The sequence below is a fragment of the Callionymus lyra genome, chromosome 15 (assembly GCF_982586985.1).
Source record: "Callionymus lyra chromosome 15, fCalLyr1.hap1.1, whole genome shotgun sequence".
Taxonomy (NCBI): domain Eukaryota; kingdom Metazoa; phylum Chordata; class Actinopteri; order Syngnathiformes; family Callionymidae; genus Callionymus; species Callionymus lyra.
The window spans coordinates 4,723,153-4,743,299 of NC_141832.1; the positions used below are offsets into that span (position 1 = coordinate 4,723,153).

The 20,147-nt window shown below is 43.3% G+C and overlaps 1 protein-coding gene across 1 annotated transcript; it reads right to left on the reverse strand.

Annotated features, from left to right (window-relative positions):
- Window positions 1-1,254: 1,254 nt before the first annotated feature.
- Window positions 1,255-17,055, reverse strand: LOC148064553 (NACHT, LRR and PYD domains-containing protein 3-like). The gene is made up of 9 exons (XM_087808553.1): window positions 16,879-17,055; window positions 14,955-16,749; window positions 13,724-13,897; window positions 11,456-11,632; window positions 7,049-7,222; window positions 5,342-5,518; window positions 2,820-2,993; window positions 2,462-2,508; window positions 1,255-2,021 (listed from the first exon to the last, which is right to left on the reverse strand). Exons 1-9 carry the CDS (start codon window positions 16,967-16,969, stop codon window positions 1,480-1,482), a joined length of 3,351 nt encoding a protein of 1,116 aa, XP_087664679.1. The 5' UTR covers window positions 16,970-17,055; the 3' UTR covers window positions 1,255-1,479.
- Between the last annotated feature and the right edge of the window lie 3,092 nt (window positions 17,056-20,147).

Below are 20,147 nucleotides of genomic sequence, written 5' to 3' on the forward strand. Positions count from 1 at the left end.
CAATATTAATCCTCACAGTAGAGGATCTTAGGATCTGTGGGAGACACTGTGAAAAAAGGGAGTTGATAGAAGAAAGTGATTCTTTCAAATGAGTTCATATGTTGAACATGTACTTTATAATTACTGCAGTACTTTTGACAAGACATCAGGCAAACTTCACTCTTAGTACACACATAGAAACTACATGACAAAATTCACAAAAACACATTAAAACGTGTTTTGAAATTGATTTGTCCAAATAGTTTGACCCCTGACCCTTCAGAAGTGCACCAGTGTGAGGAGATCCTGGAAGTAGGAAAAAGAGACAAAGAGAGGGTTAGAGTTCGGCTTCTGTTATGAAAGACAAATGAATGACAGACGAATGAGACGCACCTGCCGCCAATCAAAGTGGTCCAGAGGAAGCAGTCCAAGGAGCTCCCGGGTCCACAGGTGGGCGCTCCTCTTCCTGAGATCCTGCCGATGCTCTTAGTCTCACCACCTTCTCTTGGCTCACCAGGGCACCAGGACGGTTCCTTGGGTCGACCCCGAGCACTTCAGTCAGCGGCAGGAGTGCATCAACACCTTCAGCTGGTTTGGCTACATGCCTCTGGTGCACTCGCAGCTGCGCCTGGACCCGGTGCTCTTCAAGGACCAGGTGTCCGTGTTCCGCAAGAAGTACAAGGACCTGGAGAGAGCGTGAACATGGGAGACAGGACTGGAGGCTGGACCAGACGACAGACCCTGGAGGACTGTCTCTGGAGCCACGAGTCCAGATGAAGAAGAACTTCTAGAACTTTCTCTGAAGCCTCGTGACGGTTCTGATGACAATGAAGAGAAGAGTGTGTGTGTGTGTGTGTGTGTGTGTGTGTGTGTGTGTGTGTGTGTGTGTGTGTGTGTGTGTGTGTGTGTGTGTGTGTGTGTGTGTGTGTGTGTGTGTGTGTGTGTGTGTGTGTGTGTGTGTGTGTGTGTGTGTGTGTGTGTGTGTCAGAAATGATGGTTGTCAATCAAAGGAGGTTCAATAAATAAATATATTCTAAAATCAACTCAATAGATTCACAAAATCATGGTGTTTGATTTAACATCTACCTGTCTGACCTCACATGTACCTGTCTGACCTCACATGTACCTGTCTGACCTCACATGTACCTGTCTGACCTCACATGTACCCGTCTGACCTCACATCTACCCGTCTGACCTCACATGTACCCGTCTGACCTCACATCTACCCGTCTGACCTTCTTTCTAACCTTTTATTGTGAAGTGACCTTGAGTCTCTTGAAAGTTTTAAACCAAATGTTTTATTATATCATGATGAACATCATAAGTGACTCGTGCTCCACTGAACTTCAAGTCTTCAGTCGACTCAACAAGTGATGAAAGAGTTTCTTCAACAACATTCAGATCAACACGTTTGTTTCAGGAGCAGATTTCTTCCATCATCACTGTCAGCACTTTAATGATGATTGACAGCAGCAACACAAGTGTGTTGGAGGAACACACTCACACACTCAGGTCACACACACACACTGAGGAACCAGAACCAGGAACCTCTGTGAGTCCAAATCCCAGGTACAAAGGTTCAGTGGAGGTGAAGAAGGTGTCGAGGTGTTTCCGTCCATCAGAGGAGACACTGTAGAAGTTTAAATATCCAGGTTCACTAAAGTTCATCAACATTCCTACTCTGTGAGAAACTTCTTGACTCTTGATGACAGTTTCTTTCTTATCGTGATAGAATTTATATCCATCATCATCAGAGCAGCTCAGACTCCAGGAATAACGGTTCTGTCCAAACTCAGACTCGTCTTCTTTCCCTCCGTCTCTTCTGAGAGTCAGTGCGATAGAAGCTCCTCCTCTCCACTCCAGCTCCCAGTAACATGGTCCAGTCACAGCTTCTCTGCTCATCACCTGAAGACACCGGTGGAATCTGTCGGGATGGTCCAGATAATCCTGATCCTGCGTCACAAGTTCCACCGTCCTGTTGTCGTTGGACAGTAGGAGGCGCCGGTGTGCTGTGTCCGGGTCCAGTGAGAGTGAACGGAAGTCTGAGAGAAGAAGACACGAGAGGTGATGATGGTGGAAGAACTTTCTCTTCAACACAATCATGGACTCAGTGTCCCAGCAAGCCAGGGAGGGCTGCTCTGTTTGTTGACATCTAGTGGAGATCATCATCAAAGTGAAGTCAACAGTCTTCTGAGACTGGGACCACCTCCAGAGAAGAACCAGGAGGAACATCCCAGAATCATCTTGTCACATTTGATTGACACCAGTGTGTCCATATCAAGTCAGCAGCTAAACTAGCATGTAGCTAACATGATGTTTCTTCATGTTCTTGAAACATCTCTGCGTTCATCTCCACCATCATCCTGGACTTGATGAAGCTCCATCAGCAGATTCAAGTGTAACAACATCTCAACATCACAACTGCTCCACTAGAAGCTGACAGAGTCAAGGAGTTCTCATCCATCAATCAAATCAAACTTACACTTCTTCAGTCCAGATGTTAACCTCTGTGGTCCACAGTGATCCAGCCTGGAGGAGGAAACATTGAGAAGATCAGATTCATTTGACTTCAGATGCTGCTAAGTGGACGTTCTTTCATGACTGTGTTGACCACAACAAAGATGGATCTAGAAACACTCGCTCAGTCTCCACTGTCTCCTTGTTCTTCCACTGGTGTCCAGCAGGAGAACATGGAGAAGCTCTGAGAGTTGGATTCATGTGCTCAGTTCAGATGAAGAGTCTGAGCAGCGTCACACACTCACATCTCTCTGCTTCTGATCACATGTTCAGTCTGAAGATCTTTGGAGCTCAGTCAGTGAGTTCTGCTGCTCCGTCCATACCTGAGAGTCTCCAGCCTCCAGTCTGGACTCTCCAGTCCAGCAGACAGCAGCTCCAGTCCTGGTCCTCCTGGATGATTGAAGCTCAGGTCCAGCTCTCTCAGATGGGACGGGTTAGATGTCAGAGCTGAGGCCAGAGAAGAACAACCTCCTGCTGAGATCTGACACGCTGACAGACTGTAATGAAGGAGAAACAGTTTCTTTAAATCAGAAGAACTGAAGACATGATGTTCTGACCTGAGAGTCTCCAGGTGACAGTGTGGACTCTTCAGTCCAGCAGACAGCAGCTCCACTCCTGGATCCTGCAGGTTGTTGTGACTCAGGTCCAGTTGAGTCAGACTAGAGGACGGAGAGCTGAGGACTGAGGACAGAAGTGAACAACTTCTCTCTGACAGTCGACACCAGTTCAGCCTGTGAAAGAGACGGAAACGTCAACAAGAGACTTTTTCTCTATTTTGACTTGAAAGCCTTGATTGGAGGAAACACTGAACTCTTGACGTTCATAAGATCATCACATGATTGTGTGAACATTTGAAGACTTTGATTTCAATCAGGATCAACTTGATCAACACATGAAATAATGAAGTTTTCATCAGTTCAACACTTGATGTATAAATGATCACATGACTCACTGTTGTGAGAGGATTGATGTGTGTTTGTGTTTAATGTCAGTGTTAGTGTTAGTGTTGTGTAACTCCATTCACACTGGTGTTGTGTAACTCCACTCACACTGGTGTTGTGTAACTCCACTCACACTGGTGTTGTGTAACTCGACTCACACTGGTGTTGTGTAACTCCACTCACACTTGTGTTGTGTAACTCCACTCACACTGGTGTTGTGTAACTCGACTCACACTGGTGTTGTGTAACTCCACTCACACTTGTGTTGTGTAACTCGACTCACACTGGTGTTGTGTAACTCCACTCACACTGGTGTTGTGTAACTCCACTCACACTTGTGTTGTGTAACTCCACTCACACTGGTGTTGTGTAACTCCACTCACACTGGTGTTGTGTAACTCCACTCACACTGGTGTTGTGTAACTCGACTCACACTGGTGTTGTGTAACTCCACTCACACTTGTGTTGTGTTACTCGACTCACACTAGTGTTGTGTAACTCGACTCACACTGGTGTTGTGTAACTCGACTCACACTGGTGTTGTGTAACTCGACTCACACTGGTGTTGTGTAACTCCACTCACACTGGTGTTGTGTAACTCCACTCACACTTGTGTTGTGTAACTCGACTCACACTGGTGTTGTGTAACTCCACTCACACTGGTGTTGTGTAACTCCACTCACACTTGTGTTGTGTAACTCCACTCACACTGGTGTTGTGTAACTCCACTCACACTGGTGTTGTGTAACTCCACTCACACTGGTGTTGTGTAACTCGACTCACACTGGTGTTGTGTAACTCCACTCACACTTGTGTTGTGTTACTCGACTCACACTAGTGTTGTGTAACTCGACTCACACTGGTGTTGTGTAACTCGACTCACACTGGTGTTGTGTAACTCGACTCACACTGGTGTTGTGTAACTCCACTCACACTGGTGTTGTGTAACTCCACTCACACTGGTGTTGTGTAACTCGACTTTGACTCGTTGTGTGACTCATGTAATTTGACTTGTGTTGTGTGAGTCGCGTCGTGTGACTTTTGTTGTGTGACTTTTGGTGTGTTATGTGACTTTTGTTGTGTGACTTGTGTTGTGTGACCCGTGTTGTGGGACTTATGTTGTGTGACTTGTGTTGTGTGATTAGTGTTGTGTGACTTGTGTTGTGTGACTTGTTTAGTCTGACTTGGGTTGTGTGACTTGTGTTGTGTACTTGTGTGACTTGTGTTAGTTGTGTTGTGTCACTTTTGAGTTCTTTTGTGTGACTCATGCTGTGTGATTGTGTTGTGTGAGTTCTGTGAGTTGTGTTGTTTGAGTTGTGTTGTTTGAGTCGTGTTTTGTGAGTTGTGTTGTGTGAGTTGTGTTGTGTCACTTTTGAGTTCTTTTGTGTGACTCATGCTGTGTGATTGTGTTGTGTGAGTTGTGTGAGTTGTGTTGTTTGAGTTGTGTTGTTCGAGTCGTTTTTTGTGAGTTGTGTTGTGTGAGTTGTGTTGTGTGAGTCGTGTTGTGTGACTTGTGTGAGTCGTGTGACTTGTGTGAGTCGTGTTGTGTGACTTGTGTTGTGTGACACGTGTCATGTGAGTTGTGTTGTGACTTGTGGTGTGACTTTTGTGGTGTGACTTTTGTCGTGTGACTCGTGTCGTGTGACTTAAGTTGTGTGACTTGTGTTGTGCGACTTGTGTTGTGTGACTTGTGTTGTGTGACTTGAAATATTATACATGACCTGAAATATTCTTCACCTTCCTGTTGTGTTCATGAAATATCAACTTCTAGAACCAAGTTCATGAGTCGAGGAAAAGTCATTCAAATCCTTCTCAGAGTGAAAAAGGTTTCATGAAGAAACATGAATCCATTCACTGTTTACATCCATGTGTGTGTTTGTGTTTGTTTGAAATGATGTTCTGACCTGAGAGTCTCCAGGTGACAGTGTGGACTCTTCAGTCCAGCAGACAGCAGCTCCACTCCTGGATCCTGCAGGTCAAGGTTGTGACTCAGGTCCAGTTGAGTCAGACTAGAGGACGGAGAGCTGAGGACTGAGGACAGAAGTGAACAACTTCTCTCTGACAGTCGACAGGAGCTCAGCCTGTGAAAGAGATGGAAACGTCAACAAGAGACTTTTTCTCTATTTTAACTTGAAAGCCTTGATTGGAGGAAACACTGAACTCTTGACGTTCATAAGATCATCACATGATTGTGTGAACATTTGAAGACTTTGATTTCAATCAGGATCAACTTGATCAACACATGAAATAATGAAGTTTTCATCAGTTCAACACTTGATGTATAAATGATCACATGACTCACTGTTGTAAGAGGATTGATGTGTGTTTGTGTTTAATGTCAGTGTTAGTGTTAGTGTTGTGTAACTCCACTCACACTGTTGTTGTGTAACTCCACTCACGCTGGTGTTGTGTAACTCCACTCACACTGTTGTTGTGTAACTCCACTCACACTGTTGTTGTGTAACTCCACTCACACTGTTGTTGTGTAACTCCACTCACACTGGTGTTGTGTAACTCCACTCACACTGTTGTTGTGTAACTCCACTCACACTGTTGTTGTGTAACTCCACTCACACTGGTGTTGTGTAACTCCACTCACACTGGTGTTGTGTAACTCGACTCACACTGGTGTTGTGTAACTCGACTCACACTGGTGTTGTGTAACTCCACTCACACTGGTGTTGTGTAACTCCACTCACACTGGTGTTGTGTAACTCCACTCACACTTGTGTTGTGTAACTCCACTCACACTGGTGTTGTGTAACTCCACTCACACTGGTGTTGTGTAACTCGACTTTGACTCGTTGTGTGACTCATGTTATTTGACTTGTGTTGTGTAAGTCGCGTTGTGTGACTTTTGTTGTGTGACTTTTGTTGTGTGACTCTTGTTGTGTTATGTGACTTGTGTTGTGTGATTAGTGTTGTGTGACTCGTGTTGTGTGACTTGTTTAGTGTGACTTGGGTTGTGTGACTTGTGTTAGTTGTGTTGTGTCACTTTTTAGTTCTTTTGTGTGACTCATGTTGTGTGATTGTGTTGTGTGAGTTGTGTTGTTCGAGTCGTGTTTTGGGAGTTGTGTTGTGTGAGTCGTGTTTTGTGACTTGTGTTGTGTGAGTTGTGTTGTGTGACTTGTGTGAGTCGTGTTGTGTGACTTGTGTTGTGTGACTCGTGTCATGTGAGTTGTGTTGTGACTTGTTGTGTGTGACTCTTGTTGTGTGAGTTTTGTGGTCTGATTTGTGTGATTTGTGTTGTGTGACTCGTGTCATGTGACTCGTGTCATGTGACTTTTGTTGTGTGACTTTTGTGGTGTGACTTTTGTGGTGTGACTTTTGTTGCGTGACTTTTGTTGTGCGACTTTTGTGGTGTGACTTTTGTGGTGTGCCATGTGTTGTGTGATTTGTGTTGTGCGACTTGAAATATTATACATGACCTGAAATATTCTTCACCTTCCTGTTGTGTTCATGAAATATCAACTTCTAGAACCAAGTTCATGAGTCGAGGAAAAGTCATTCAAATCCTTCTCAGAGTGAAAAAGGTTTCATGAAGAAACATGAATCCATTCACTGTTTACATCCATGTGTGTGTTTGTGTTTGTTTGAAATGATGTTCTGACCTGAGAGTCTCCAGGTGACAGTGTGGACTCTTCAGTCCAGCAGACAGCAGCTCCACTCCTGGATCCTTCAGGTCGTTGAGACTCAGGTCCAGTTGAGTCAGACTAGAGGACGGAGAGCTGAGGACTGAGGACAGAAGTGAACAACTTCTCTCTGTCAGTCCACAGTTTCTCAGCCTGTGAAAGAGACGAGTGTCGTCAACAAGAGGATTGATTTGTGTTTATATGAGAAACAAACACAAGATAACATAAGGAAAAATAAAAAGAGTCACAAAACAAACAACAATGACAAATGAAAATAAAAGGTTGTTACATGTATATTGATCATAATAACACATCATTGATTCTTTTTCTATTCACTTACTTATCTCAGTGTTTTTGTGTGTTTTCTCTCAATTGTTGTGTCGAATTCTTTTCCAGAGTAAAAATATCTTCAATTTAATCAAGACACTGATTCAATCGTGAAGATTCACTTCAGTCAATTTATTCTATTTGTTTTTTTAACCTTAAATTCAATATGAACAGGTTTACAAAGTTATTATTCATAACAGTGTCAGGTGTGAGTGTGAAGGTGTTGCAGGTAATACAAGCTCAAACAATGTGTGTGTGTTTGACAATCAAGGAGTCGACTACTTCCACTATACATGGACTACTATCAACCTTCAGCTAATGCCAACATGACTGACCAAATGACTGATGTAGTTCAACATATGGAGGACAGTGAGCTGAGACTATGGTATCCCATCCAAGGACGACAGCCCCTCCATCAGCCCCACACAACAGCTCAGGAGCCCATGATGGTTCAAGTCACTTCCCAACGGACATTTCTAGATTCTCTCATGTTAGACACGAAACACAAAGAGAACTCAAGGCTCCTCTTGTTTTCCGTGGGGATGTTCAGACAAAGTTGAGTTGGAAGAATGGCTCGAGTTGATGGAAGATTATTTCAAGAAACGTGATGTTCAACTGGAGAGTCGGGTCGAAGAAATTCTCACACATTTAAGGGCTCGAGCTAAAGAGTGAAGTTTGGGATAGAAATGGAGAGATAGATGTTGCACGCCGTCCTCACGCTGTGTATGGTCTCTTGAGGAAACATTTTTCTTCCGAACGATATTCAAGGTGCCTTTCGTTCAACTCTCACAGATGAAGACCCGTTTGACTACTGGCTCCGCCTCAATAAAGCTGCTGCAGTCGCCACAGGTTGCTTGTGGGAACAAGGCAAATGTTTGATCACCCAGATCTGGCTCACATTCCGGTCCATCCTTTGGATAAATGGTCAGCCGTGAAGTGCAGGACGAGTTGGATGAATTTCATAGACTAGTTTGAAGACACCAGCCAAACATAGTGAAGAGGTGAACATGGATAGAGTTGAAGTTAACCTACAGCAGCCTGTGAACCACCTGAGAGACAGCAGCCAGTTGATCAAGACTCTTCTACAATGGAGAGGTTGCTGGGGTTGTTGGAAAAGATGCTGCTGCAGAACCAGAGTCAGAACCAAGTTATGGTTCTTTCTCAAAACACAAAATGGATTGTGTTGAGGCAACTGAATATGTATATATAGAATCTGTTTGGACGACAAGCCTTTCAGACTGCAGTACCCCCGTGTCCCCTCTAGTCAATATGAGAAACTGAGGATCTAAATGAGATGGAGGAACAGGGGATTATTCGTGAATCTGTGAGTGAGTTTTCTTCTCCTCTTGTGCGTGTTGTTAAACCTAATGGTGACCTACGCATTTGCAATGACTTCAGATGGTTGATGCCAGAACAGTGAAAGATGCGGACCCCCTGCCCCACCAGACAGACGCCCTTGCTGCGCTTCCTGGTAACACATTTTTCTCCACTATGGACCTCACATCAGGGTTTTATAATGTCAGACTCCACGAAGAGGATAAGAAATTTAAAGTGTTCTCCTTCCCGTTTGGTCTGCACAAATATAATAGAATGCTCCAGGGTCTTACCAACAGCCCCGCAACATGTATACAGATGATGATGTCCATATTTGGTGATAAGAACTTTACCAGTCTTTTGTGTTATCTGGAAGACCTGCTGGTTTTTGCTCCATCGGAGGAGGTTGCAATTGAGCGGTTGGAGATGTTTTTTTCGCGTCTTGCTGCTAACAACTTAAAGCTGTCACCTAGGAAATGTAACTTTCTTTGCAGATCTGTAAGGTTCTTAGGACACATTATTTGTGCAAATGGTGTTAAAGACGGACGCTGATAAAATAAATGCCATTTTTGATGTGGAAGAATCTGATCTGTTTGACCCTGATGGAATCACTCCTGCAAAGAAGATGAGATCATTTCTTAGCATGGTCCTGTATTTTCACCATTTCATAGAGGGATGTTCAGCTGAAGCTAAACCACTTTTTGATCTTGTTTCTGATCCTGTCTCCTGTAACAGCAGAGGCAGAAAACGCAAACCTAAATTGAAAAGGTTTCATCAAACTCACCCCCGGTGATTGTTCTGCTGAGTGTAAGGCTGCATTCCAAACACTTAAACATGACTCAGTCCACAGTGTCACTCTGGCTCACCCTGACTTCACAGAGCCCTTGTTCCTGCTGTAGACGCTTCTTTTGATGGGTTAGGTGCTGTCCTCTCACAGTTGCCACCAGGGGGCACTGTAGCACGACCAGTGGCTTTTGCCAGTAAAAGCCTCTCACGTTCACAGCTGAATTAACCTGCTCATCGGCTAGAGTTTCTGGCGGTTTGTGATAAGTTCAGTCACTGGCTAAAAGGAAGACATCTTACAGTTTGGACAGATAACAATCCCATAACCTACATTTTTACTAAGCCCTGCTTGGACGCATGTGAAAAAAGATCGGTGTCCAAGTTGGCAGCTTATAGTTTTGATCCGAACTATGTACCTGGCAACAAGAATGTGGTCGCTGGTGCCCTTGAGAACCATTTGTTCGGTCTTGCATTGGTCATCGACTTGTTACAGAGACCTACGTCTCATTGTTACAGAAGATGTGTGGTCTTAAAGATGAAAAAGTGCATGGTGCATTCAAGTGTACTACGAACTGTCAAAGGGTCATTGAGCCGTCTTTGAATGAGGGTGAAGCACTAGACCAGGCCTGGCCAACCCGTGGCTCCCGGGCCGCATGCGGCTCTTTGCCTGGTTTCATGCGGCTCTAACGTTCTAGTGTTGTGTCGTCACGAACGATTTGTTTGAACGAACGATCTTTTGAGTGAACGTACTGAACCGAATCACTTCATGAAGTGATTCATTCCTTTCTCAGTTCAGTTGAACGCCGCGACCGTGCCGGTGGGAGGGATTCTATGATAAGACTTTGCTACAGAACATTTAGTTTTTATGTTGGCACAGATTCGTTCAGTGAACAGGGATTCATGTTCGGCTGTGAACACACCTCAAGATCTTCTCTATTTGCTGAATGTCTGACGAATGTCTGTGTACTGGTCCTTTTCCGTGAACGCACTTTATTTTTCTTTTTTTTTAATTGTCCCTCAAGTGCAGTGAACGTGAACCTCGGGTCTGAATCATTAAACCTAGTAACGGATTGTTTGGCTGCGTTCAGGAAGTAGAAGAAATTGCAGTCAGAGCTCCATAAGCACTGAGTTAGTGATTTGGTGAACGAACGAACTGAACAAATCCTTTTAATGAACTGATTCTAGTGATTCAGTTCAGTCAAAAGAACTGCCGATGCCATCACTATGACGTTCATATCGAAGTTTGGGTTTGTGTTTTTTTTAATGTGCGTGTTCGCTTCGCTTGAGTTCAATACGGTATTTTCATCCAACGCGCAATAATACAAGCCAGATCTGAAGAGGTTTGTTCAAAGCAAGGAAGCCAGAAGTCCCAATAAGCAACATGCATAGTAAGATAAAAAAGACATTTTAATTATTATATTTTTGTTTATGGACTTGGTTGAACTGAGAGTTTGTGTGTGAGACACAGTGCACACGATGTTCATTGTTGAAAATGACTGACCCGTGGTCTGTAGAAGTCAAATTCTGTCATTATGTTGGTGTGTGACATTTACAATAAATCTGGCTAAGCAGAGGTCTGTGTGTGTGTGAGGAAGGGTTTGTGTGTGTGTGTGTGTGTGTGTGTGTGTGTGTATGATGTGGCTCTTTGCGGTAACACAGTAAAAAAAATGTGGCTCTTAGCCTCTGACTGGTTGGCCACCCCTGCACTAGACATATTTTATGTTCTTTGTTTAGTAGCAGTTTTATTGTAAATGTTTGTTTAATTGTTTAGCGTTTAACTTATTGTGTGGTGTTTCTAGAGCGAGAGCAACGAGTGTGTGAGCGATCCATCCTCAAACAGTATTTTGATTTATGTGCAGAATCCTACAAATAAAAGACGAGTGATCCACGCGCAGCTTTGACTCTCTGGAGTCTCACCTCTGACTTTCACATGTTCTGAAGCTGAAGACATGATGTTCTGACCTGAGAGTCTCCAGGTGACAGTGTGGACTCTTCAGTCCAGCAGACAGCAGCTCCACTCCTGGATCCTTCAAGGCAAAGTTCTCACTCAGGTCCAGTTGAGTCAGACTAGAGGACGGAGAGCTGAGGACTGAGGACAGAAGTGAACAACTTCTCTCTGACAGTCGACAGTTGATCAGCCTGTGAAAGAGACGAGTGTCGTCAACAAGAGGATTGATTTGTGTTTATATGAGAAACAAACACAAGATAACATAAGGAAAAATAAAAAGAGTCACAAAACAAACAACAATGACAAATGAAAATAAAAGGTTGTTACATGTATATTGATCATAATAACACTGTCATGAGTCTACATGTTCCTCCTTGTGTTTCCGGTTTTATTGTGAAATCCGCTCCCTTCAGTGTCTGTGCTAGTCTTACTTCCTCCTGTCTGAGTAGTGATTGGTCCAGCCGTGTCTTGTTAGTCCCGCCCCCAGCTGCTGCTGATTGCTCCCCTGTGTTCTTAAGCCTCCACTCTCTGTCACGTCCTTGTCTTGTCGTCACCGTTTTCCAGTACCTGTATCCTGGGTTTCTCAGTTCCATCGTGATAAACACATCATTGATTCTTTTACTATTCACTTACTTATCTCAGTGTTTTTGTGTGTTTTCTCTCAATTGTTGTGTCTAATTCTTTTCCAGAGTAAAAATAGGGTTCAGTTTTAGGACCACTGTTATTTACCCTGTACATGAACAGCCTTGGACAAAATGTCCAGAAAGCATCTTTCCATTTCTATGCGGAAGACACCGAAATTTATTGTTTTGCATCCTCACTTAATAAGGCTTTTGAGTTCATGCAACGTGCTTTTGATCAAGTGCAGGCTCAGCTTTGTCAACTGAAGCTTGTTCTCCATGCTGATAAGACCAAACTTATGGTATTTTCAAATTACAAAAAGATTGAGATAAATCACAATATTTTAACTTCCCAAGGTCCTGCAATTGAGGAGTATTTTCACAAATACTTGGGTTTTGTGATTGATGACCACATCTCTTTAAAATTCACATACAAAACCTGGTAAATAAACTGAAACTAAGGTTAGGCTCGACGACGAGTCGAAGCTACCTTCCTGACCGTTCTTGATTCTGGAGATGTGTTGTACATGAATTCATCAGCTCACTGTCTAAAGATGTTGGACACTGTGTAACATGGAGCCTTGAGGTTCATGACAAACTGAAGACCCTTAACCCATCACTGCACACTATACTCAAGAGTTCACTGGCCTTCGCTCTCTTGGCGACGACTTAGTCATTGGCATGTTTGTATCTACAAGGAGATTATAGGTTATGAATGTTCCTCCAGCTCGTACTGAACTGGGTAAAACAGCTTTTAAGATTTCTGCGCCGTCATCGTGGAAGAAGCTGAAGAAGCAGCACAAGTTTGAGACTCTAGTGACTTTTAACAAATTCAAGGCTGTTGTCAAGAATTTGACGTCGAACTCTATCAGCAAGTGTGAATGTTTTTAGTCAGTAATCTTTTATCTTTTTCTGATATTGTACCAATGGACTTAATACTGTATGAAATAGTTTTTATGTGTAACTGTTTTGCTGTCCATCCTGTCCAGGTCTCTCTTGTAAAAGAGATTTTAATGTCAATGAGACTAACCTGGATGAATAAAGGATAAATAAATAAAATAATAATACAGAGTTATTCATTCACTGTTTGTGTGTTTGTGTCCACGTCACATGTTCAAGTGTTTGCTCATGAAATTCAAATGAAAAGTTGATGTTATTTCAAAAAGTGACTTTAGAAAAGGATGGATTTACAAAACAAGGTGAAAGAAAAACCATGAAGAGAGAAAGAAGGAGTGAGTTGGTGACACAGAGATGAGTTGAAATGAAAGATATGAGCAGGATGTGAGACGACACTGATGAATATTGTGATGAAGAAGAACATGTTTGACTTTTCATACAGTTGCTGATGTGTTCATCACACATGCTCACATCACCATGAACATTACCCTGCATTGAAATCTAGCAACAGAACAAGTGATGACATCACAAGAGTCTCTCAAATGTGTTTGAATGGATCTGAGATCAGTAAATATGTGTCAACATACTGAACAGCACGACCCAGCAGAAGAACAAATCAAGTTCAAGTGTGAGAACCTGCTGAAGACTGAGGTCACTTAGAATCATCTGCTTCATTGAAGAACTCACTGGAGACTCAACTTTGACTCTCTGGAGTCTCACCTCTGACTTTCACATGTTCTGAAGCTGAAGACATGATGTTCTGACCTGAGAGTCTCCAGGTGACAGTGTGGACTCTTCAGTCCAGCAGACAGCAGCTCCACTCCTGGATCCTTCAGTTTGTTGAGACTCAGGTCCAGTTGAGTCAGACTAGAGGACGGAGAGCTGAGGACTGAGGACAGAAGTGAACAACTTCTCTCTGTCAGTCCACACCTGCTCAGCCTGTGAAAGAGACGAGTGTCGTCAACAAGAGGATTGATTTGTGTTTATATGAGAAACAAACACAAGATAACATAAGGAAAAATAAAAAGAGTCACAAAACAAACAACAATGACAAATGAAAATAAAAGGTTGTTACATGTATATTGATCATAATAACACATCATTGATTCTTTTTCTATTCACTTACTTATCTCAGTGTTTTTGTGTGTTTTCTCTCAATTGTTGTGTCTAATTCTTTTCCAGAGTAAAAATATCTTCAATTCAATCAAGACACTGATTCAATCGTGAAGATTCACTTCAGTCAATTTATTCTATTTGTTTTTTAACCTTCAATTCAATATGAACAGGTTTACAAAGTTATTATTCATAACAGTGTCAGGTGTGAGTGTGAAGGTGTTGCAGGTAATACAAGCTCAAACAATGTGTGTGTGTTTGTCACTCACACTCCTGCACTCTCTCAACATTGTTGTCTTCATTTGAATGTTTACAGTTAGAAAATTCAAGGTGAATTCTCTCCATCTTTGGATCCAGTGGATCTATGTTGTGACACAGATGGAGTTTCAATCATCCTCCGTCACATTCACCTTCATTTCTTCTCCCATGTTTGCTTCACATGCACTGAATTACTTTCAACTTTTGAAACATTTGTCAAGTTTGGAGACTATTTTTAAAGGAGGTTGTTTCTGAATGTTATTTTCTGTTCTATTAACACTGGTTAAACTTTTCATTTTCTTCATTTATGTTCCGTTTTCACGCTGGATTTTGGGGACAATCCTAAAATAAACCCTGTCTGTGCCTGAGGGAGAAACATACAGTTGTTCATTCCCTGTTTGTGTGTTTGTGTCCACGACACATGTTCAAGTGTTTGCTCATGAAATTCAAATATAAGTTGATGTTGTTTCAAAAAGTGACTTTAGAAAATGATGGATTTACAAAACAACGTGAAAGAAAAACCATGAAGAGAGAAAGGAAGTTGGAGTTTCTCAGCCTGAATAAAATGAAGAAGGAAATCAAACATTCATGGTTCATATCAGAGATGTTCCAATGATCCACTTACAGAACTTCATTTGAAGCTTGAACCACCGGCAGAAGCCTCTCAAGAACCTCCTCTGAGGTAGAGTATTTCTTCAGGTCAAACACTTTCAGATGTTCCTCTGAGGACAGTAAGATGAAGGCCAGGCTGGACCATTGAGCAGGAGACAGTTTATCTGTGGAGAGACGTCCTGATCTCAGCTGCTGTTGGACCTCCTCCACCAGAGAAGTGTCCTTCACTTCATTCAGACAGTGGAACAGGTTGATGATTCTCTCTGGAGACACATTCTCACTGATCTTCTCCTTGATGAGCTTTGCTGTGTCCTGATTGGTCCAAGAGCTTCTTCCTGTTTGTTTCAGTAAACCTGTCAGGAGACTCTGGCTGGTCTGCAGAGAAAGACCCAGAAGGAAGCGCAGGAACAAGTCCAGATGTCCATTTGGACTTTCTACAGCTTCATTGATGGTTCTCTGGTAGAAACTTTTGATTGGAAGTTTGTTTCTAAACATTCTTGACAGTTTGGATGGTTGTTGTGAATCAAGCAAGTTGACTCCAGACTTGATGAAGTTCTGGTGAACATGAAGAGCAGCCAGAAACTCCTGAAGACTCAGGTGGATGAAGCAGAACATCTGGTCCTGGTAGAGTCCTCTCTCCTCTCTGAAGATCTGAGTGAAGACTCCTGAGTGAAGTGAAGCAGCTGTGATGTTGATGTCACACTCTGTCAGGTCTGATTCATAGAAGACCAAGTTTCCTTTCTTCAGATGCTCAAAAGCCAGTTTTCCCAGAGACTCCATCATCTCCCTGCTCTCAGGATCCCAAACTGTGTCTGTCCCAGCTGCTCCATGGTACTTCATCTTCTTGACTTTGGACAGAACCACCAGGAAGTGGATGAACATCTCAGTCAGGGTGTTGGGCAGCTGTCCTGTCTCTCCTCTCTTCAACATGTCCTCCAGTACTGTGGCAATGATCCAGCAGAAGATCGGGATGTGACACATGATGTGGAGGCTTCGTGAGGTCTTGATGTGAGAGATGATGCTGCTGGTCTGCTCCTCATCACTGGACCTCTTTCTGAAGTACTCCTCCTTCTGGAGGTCAGTGAACCCTCTGACCTCTGTCACCATGTCCACACACTCAGGAGGGATCTGATTGGCTGCTGCAGGTCGTGTGGTGATCCAGAGATGAGCTGAGGGAAGAAGATTCCCTCTGATGAGGTTTGTCAGGAGGACGTCTACTGAGGTGGACTCTGTAGCTGCTGTCAGGACCTGACTGTTGAGGAAGTCCAGAGGGAGTCGACACTCGTCCAGACCATCAAAGATGAACAGGACCTGGAGTCCTTCAAAACTGATGAGATCTTTGGTTTCAGGAAAGAAAAGATGAACAAGTTCCATCAAACTCAACTTCTTCTCTTTCAGCAGGTTCAGCTCTCTGAAGGTGAAAGGAAACATGAGGTGGAAGTTCTGGTGGGCTTTGTCTTCAGCCCAGTCCAGAGTGATCTTCCGTGTCAGGAGGGTCTTCCCAATGCCAGCCACGCCCTTAGTCAGCAGGCTCCTGATTGGTGGGTCTCTCTCAGGTGAGGCTTTAAAGAGGTCTTCTGTTCTGATGGTAGTTTCTGGTCTGGTCTGGTTCCTGGTGGCTGCTTCGATCTGTCGGACCTCGTGCTCCTGGTTGACCTGGTCTGTGCCCCCCTCAGTGATGTAGAGCTCCGTGTAGATCTGATTCAGAGGAGCAGAGTTTCCTGCTTTAGCGACCCCCTCAGACACACTGTGGAACTTCTTCTTCAGGCTCCTCTTCAGTCGTCTTTGACGCTTTCCAGCATGACTTCCTGAAGAAGAGAAGTCACATGAAGCTCAAGATTCTAGAAGATCAATCTTCTCATCAGCTGCAGGAACTTCCATCACAAATTTACTTCAAGACGTCATATTCAGCAGGTTGAAGGTTCAAATCCTCTTACTTCCCCACAGGCGACCAGCAAGCTCCTCCTGCTTCATGCTCCTCAGGAAGTTCAGGATGATATTCAGGAAAGCTTCTCTGCTGCTCCTCATCTGCTCCTCTTCACACTTCGACTCCTCCTCTTCCTCATCATCCAGGTGTTTCTGCTCACCTGGTCTGAGAAACTTCTTCACTCTCTCCAGTTCCTCCTTCACCAGGGTCATGACCTTCTCCTCCAGCAGCTGAAACACACACAGACACATATGACTAGAGGCAGGTCTCAACTTTCTTCACGAGCAGGACGTGATATTACGTCTCTTATTGACGTCATAGAAGGAAAAATTATATTTAAATCTCATCTTCTCTCCAGAACCAAACAAGAGTCTCAGCCACACCAGACCTTCTGGTTCATGTAGGAACAGCTCAAGTGTGAAGCTGACAGATGCAGGTGTCCAGTACTCAGAGCTTCATGAAGCAGCAGAAGCAGCTGCTGTAGTTCGCAGGTGAAGCTGAAGAACGTACCTGAATCGTGGACTCCACATCTGTCTGATGCTGCTGGACACACTGGAGAACATCTGAGACCTGCTGATCCTCTCTGTGAAGAACATCAGGTAGTCGATAAGTTCTACTTCTACAATGTCACCAATGATCTGAGCAAGACTTCATGGCTTCAGTTTGTTGCTTCTTCTCTTGGATGTTGACTTTCTTTCACGACTGTCTGCAGCACTTTTGACTCACAGTTCATGAGCAGTTGGTATCAGTGGAGAAAAGAGAGAAGAAAACCTCACCTGTCTCCTGAAGACTCTTGTCCACCTTTGAAATCAATAGGTTGTCCCATTGATGCTTCACTCTTCAGAGACTCACAGTTGAGTTCAGACTCTTCTTGTTTCTCCTGGTAGATCCTGAAAGAGACACAACTCTGATCAACACTTCTGTCGTTCACCATCTGACCAGTAAATGTCATGTTGCTCCTGTTGTCTCTCACCTCTGATGCTTCTGTTCACCTCTGAAGTCAATAAATCTTCCCATAGACACGTCACTCTTCAGAGACACACAGCTGGGAGCAGGTCCAGGTCCTGGTCCAGGTCCTGGTCCTGGTCTTTGTCCAGGTCCAGGTCCAGCAGATGTACGTAGCTTTGATCTGAACACACACAAGTTTCAGTGAGAAGAAGATTCCAGTATTTGTAGGTGTGACAGAGACGTGATCTTCTCACCTCTGAGCTCTGGTCTGACTGTCATGGTCTTCATCCAGAGGAGGTTTAGAGGCAGGATCTTCCTCCTCTGTGTCCACACCTGCACACAAACACAACAGCATCATCACTCGTCATCATTGTGTTGTTACACAAACAACATGTTGTTGCTCAACCACACATTCATGTGTTCACTCTAGTTGTTGCTGATCTTCACATGAACTTTGACTCTTGGTCTCTGAACACTTTTTATTGCTGGAATCAAAAGATGCCGGAACAGAGTTCAGACGTTATCAACAGTCAGGATCAGAGTTCACCTGCTGCTGCCCAACTGTGTTTATAGCCCTCGATTCTTCATCCAGTCACCAGGTTAATGATTGATGCACATGTCGATATGAGAGCAATTTGTTCTTTGACTGACTTTGAGCCACTTTTTATGTTTTCACTCATTCAATCAACACATGAAGAATTATTTTCTTTTTCACCTCAGTCTTGATTCATTTATTCACCTCAGTCTTGATTCATTTATTCACCTCACTCATGATTCATTTATTCACCTCACTCATGATTCATTTGTTCACCTACCTCATGATTCATTTATTCACCTCACTCTTGATTCATGTATTCACCTCACACATGATTCATTTATTCACCTCACTCATGATTCATTTATTCACCTACCTCATGATTCATTTATTCACCTCACTCTTGATTCTTGTATTCACCTCACTCATGATTGATTTATTCACCTCACTCATGATTCATTTATTCACCTACCTCATGATTCATTTATTCACCTCACTCTTGATCTTGTATTCACCTCAGTCTTGATTCATGTATTCACCTCAGTCTTGATTCATGTATTCACCAAAGTATTGATTAATTTATTCACCTCACTCATGATTAATATATTCACCTCACTCTTGATTCATGTATTCGCCTCACTCTTGATTAATGTATTCACCTCACTCATGATTAATTTATTCAAATCACTCTTGATTCATTTATTCACTTCACTTTTGATTCATTTATTCACCTCACTCTTGATTCATGTATTCACCTCACTGTTGATTCATTTAATCACATCACTCTTGAATTATATATTCACTTCACTCTTGATTCATGTATTCACCTCACAAACTCACTCTTGACTCATGCATTCACACTCTGGCTGGGGAACATGGCAGCATGAAAAAAGTCACTGACCTGTGAGCAGCTCTCTGCTCTGAAGACTTGTGTCCATGTTTGTAGGTGAAACTTCCAGGTGAGCTGAGCTGCTTGTGATCCAGACTCAGGGAAACACTGATCTACCGTCAGTGAGGAGGTGTGTCCTGTCAGAGACATCAGTGCAACATGTAGTTGACTCACACTTTTACGACATCGTTCAACAACAAAACATTTTCCACGAGAATCACGACGTTTGACAAGTTTAGTCACGATGTTGATCTAGAAGAAGGAATGCAGGAGTTATTTACATGAATATATTAATGTTTATATGAGTAACCTTCAGAGTAACATAGTACTTTACATAAGAAACACTCAGTTAAACAACTGTCTGACCACACCTGTTCAAAGTTCTACTTTATCGCTTGATGATTCATGATTGATTAACAAAACTGTTAGTGTAAGAAGTAACTTCACTGATATAAGAACAACTTTAGTTCTTCACTGTCATCACTTGACTTTTACTAACACATGATCCCATAATGCCATTAGAGTCGGGCGAGTTACAGGCTCCATATTGACCTAAGAGAGGCGTTTAGAGACCATCACCGTCTGCACTCCCCCTCCCTCTCTTCCACTCCCTCCTCCACCTCCTCCTCCTCCCCCACCTCCTCCTCCTCCTCCTCCTTCTCCTCCATCTCTTCCTCCTCCTCCTCCATCTCTTCCTCCTCCTCCTCCTCCTCCATCTCTTCATCCTCCTCCTCTTCCTCTTCCTCCTCCTCTCCTGACCCTTCACCTACGTCATGAGCTTTGACCCTCATCTACGTCATGAGCTTTTACCCTCACCTACGTCATGAACTTTGACCCTCACCTACAGTCATGAACTTTGACCTTCACCTACGTCATGAGCTTTGACCCTCATCTACGTCATGAACTT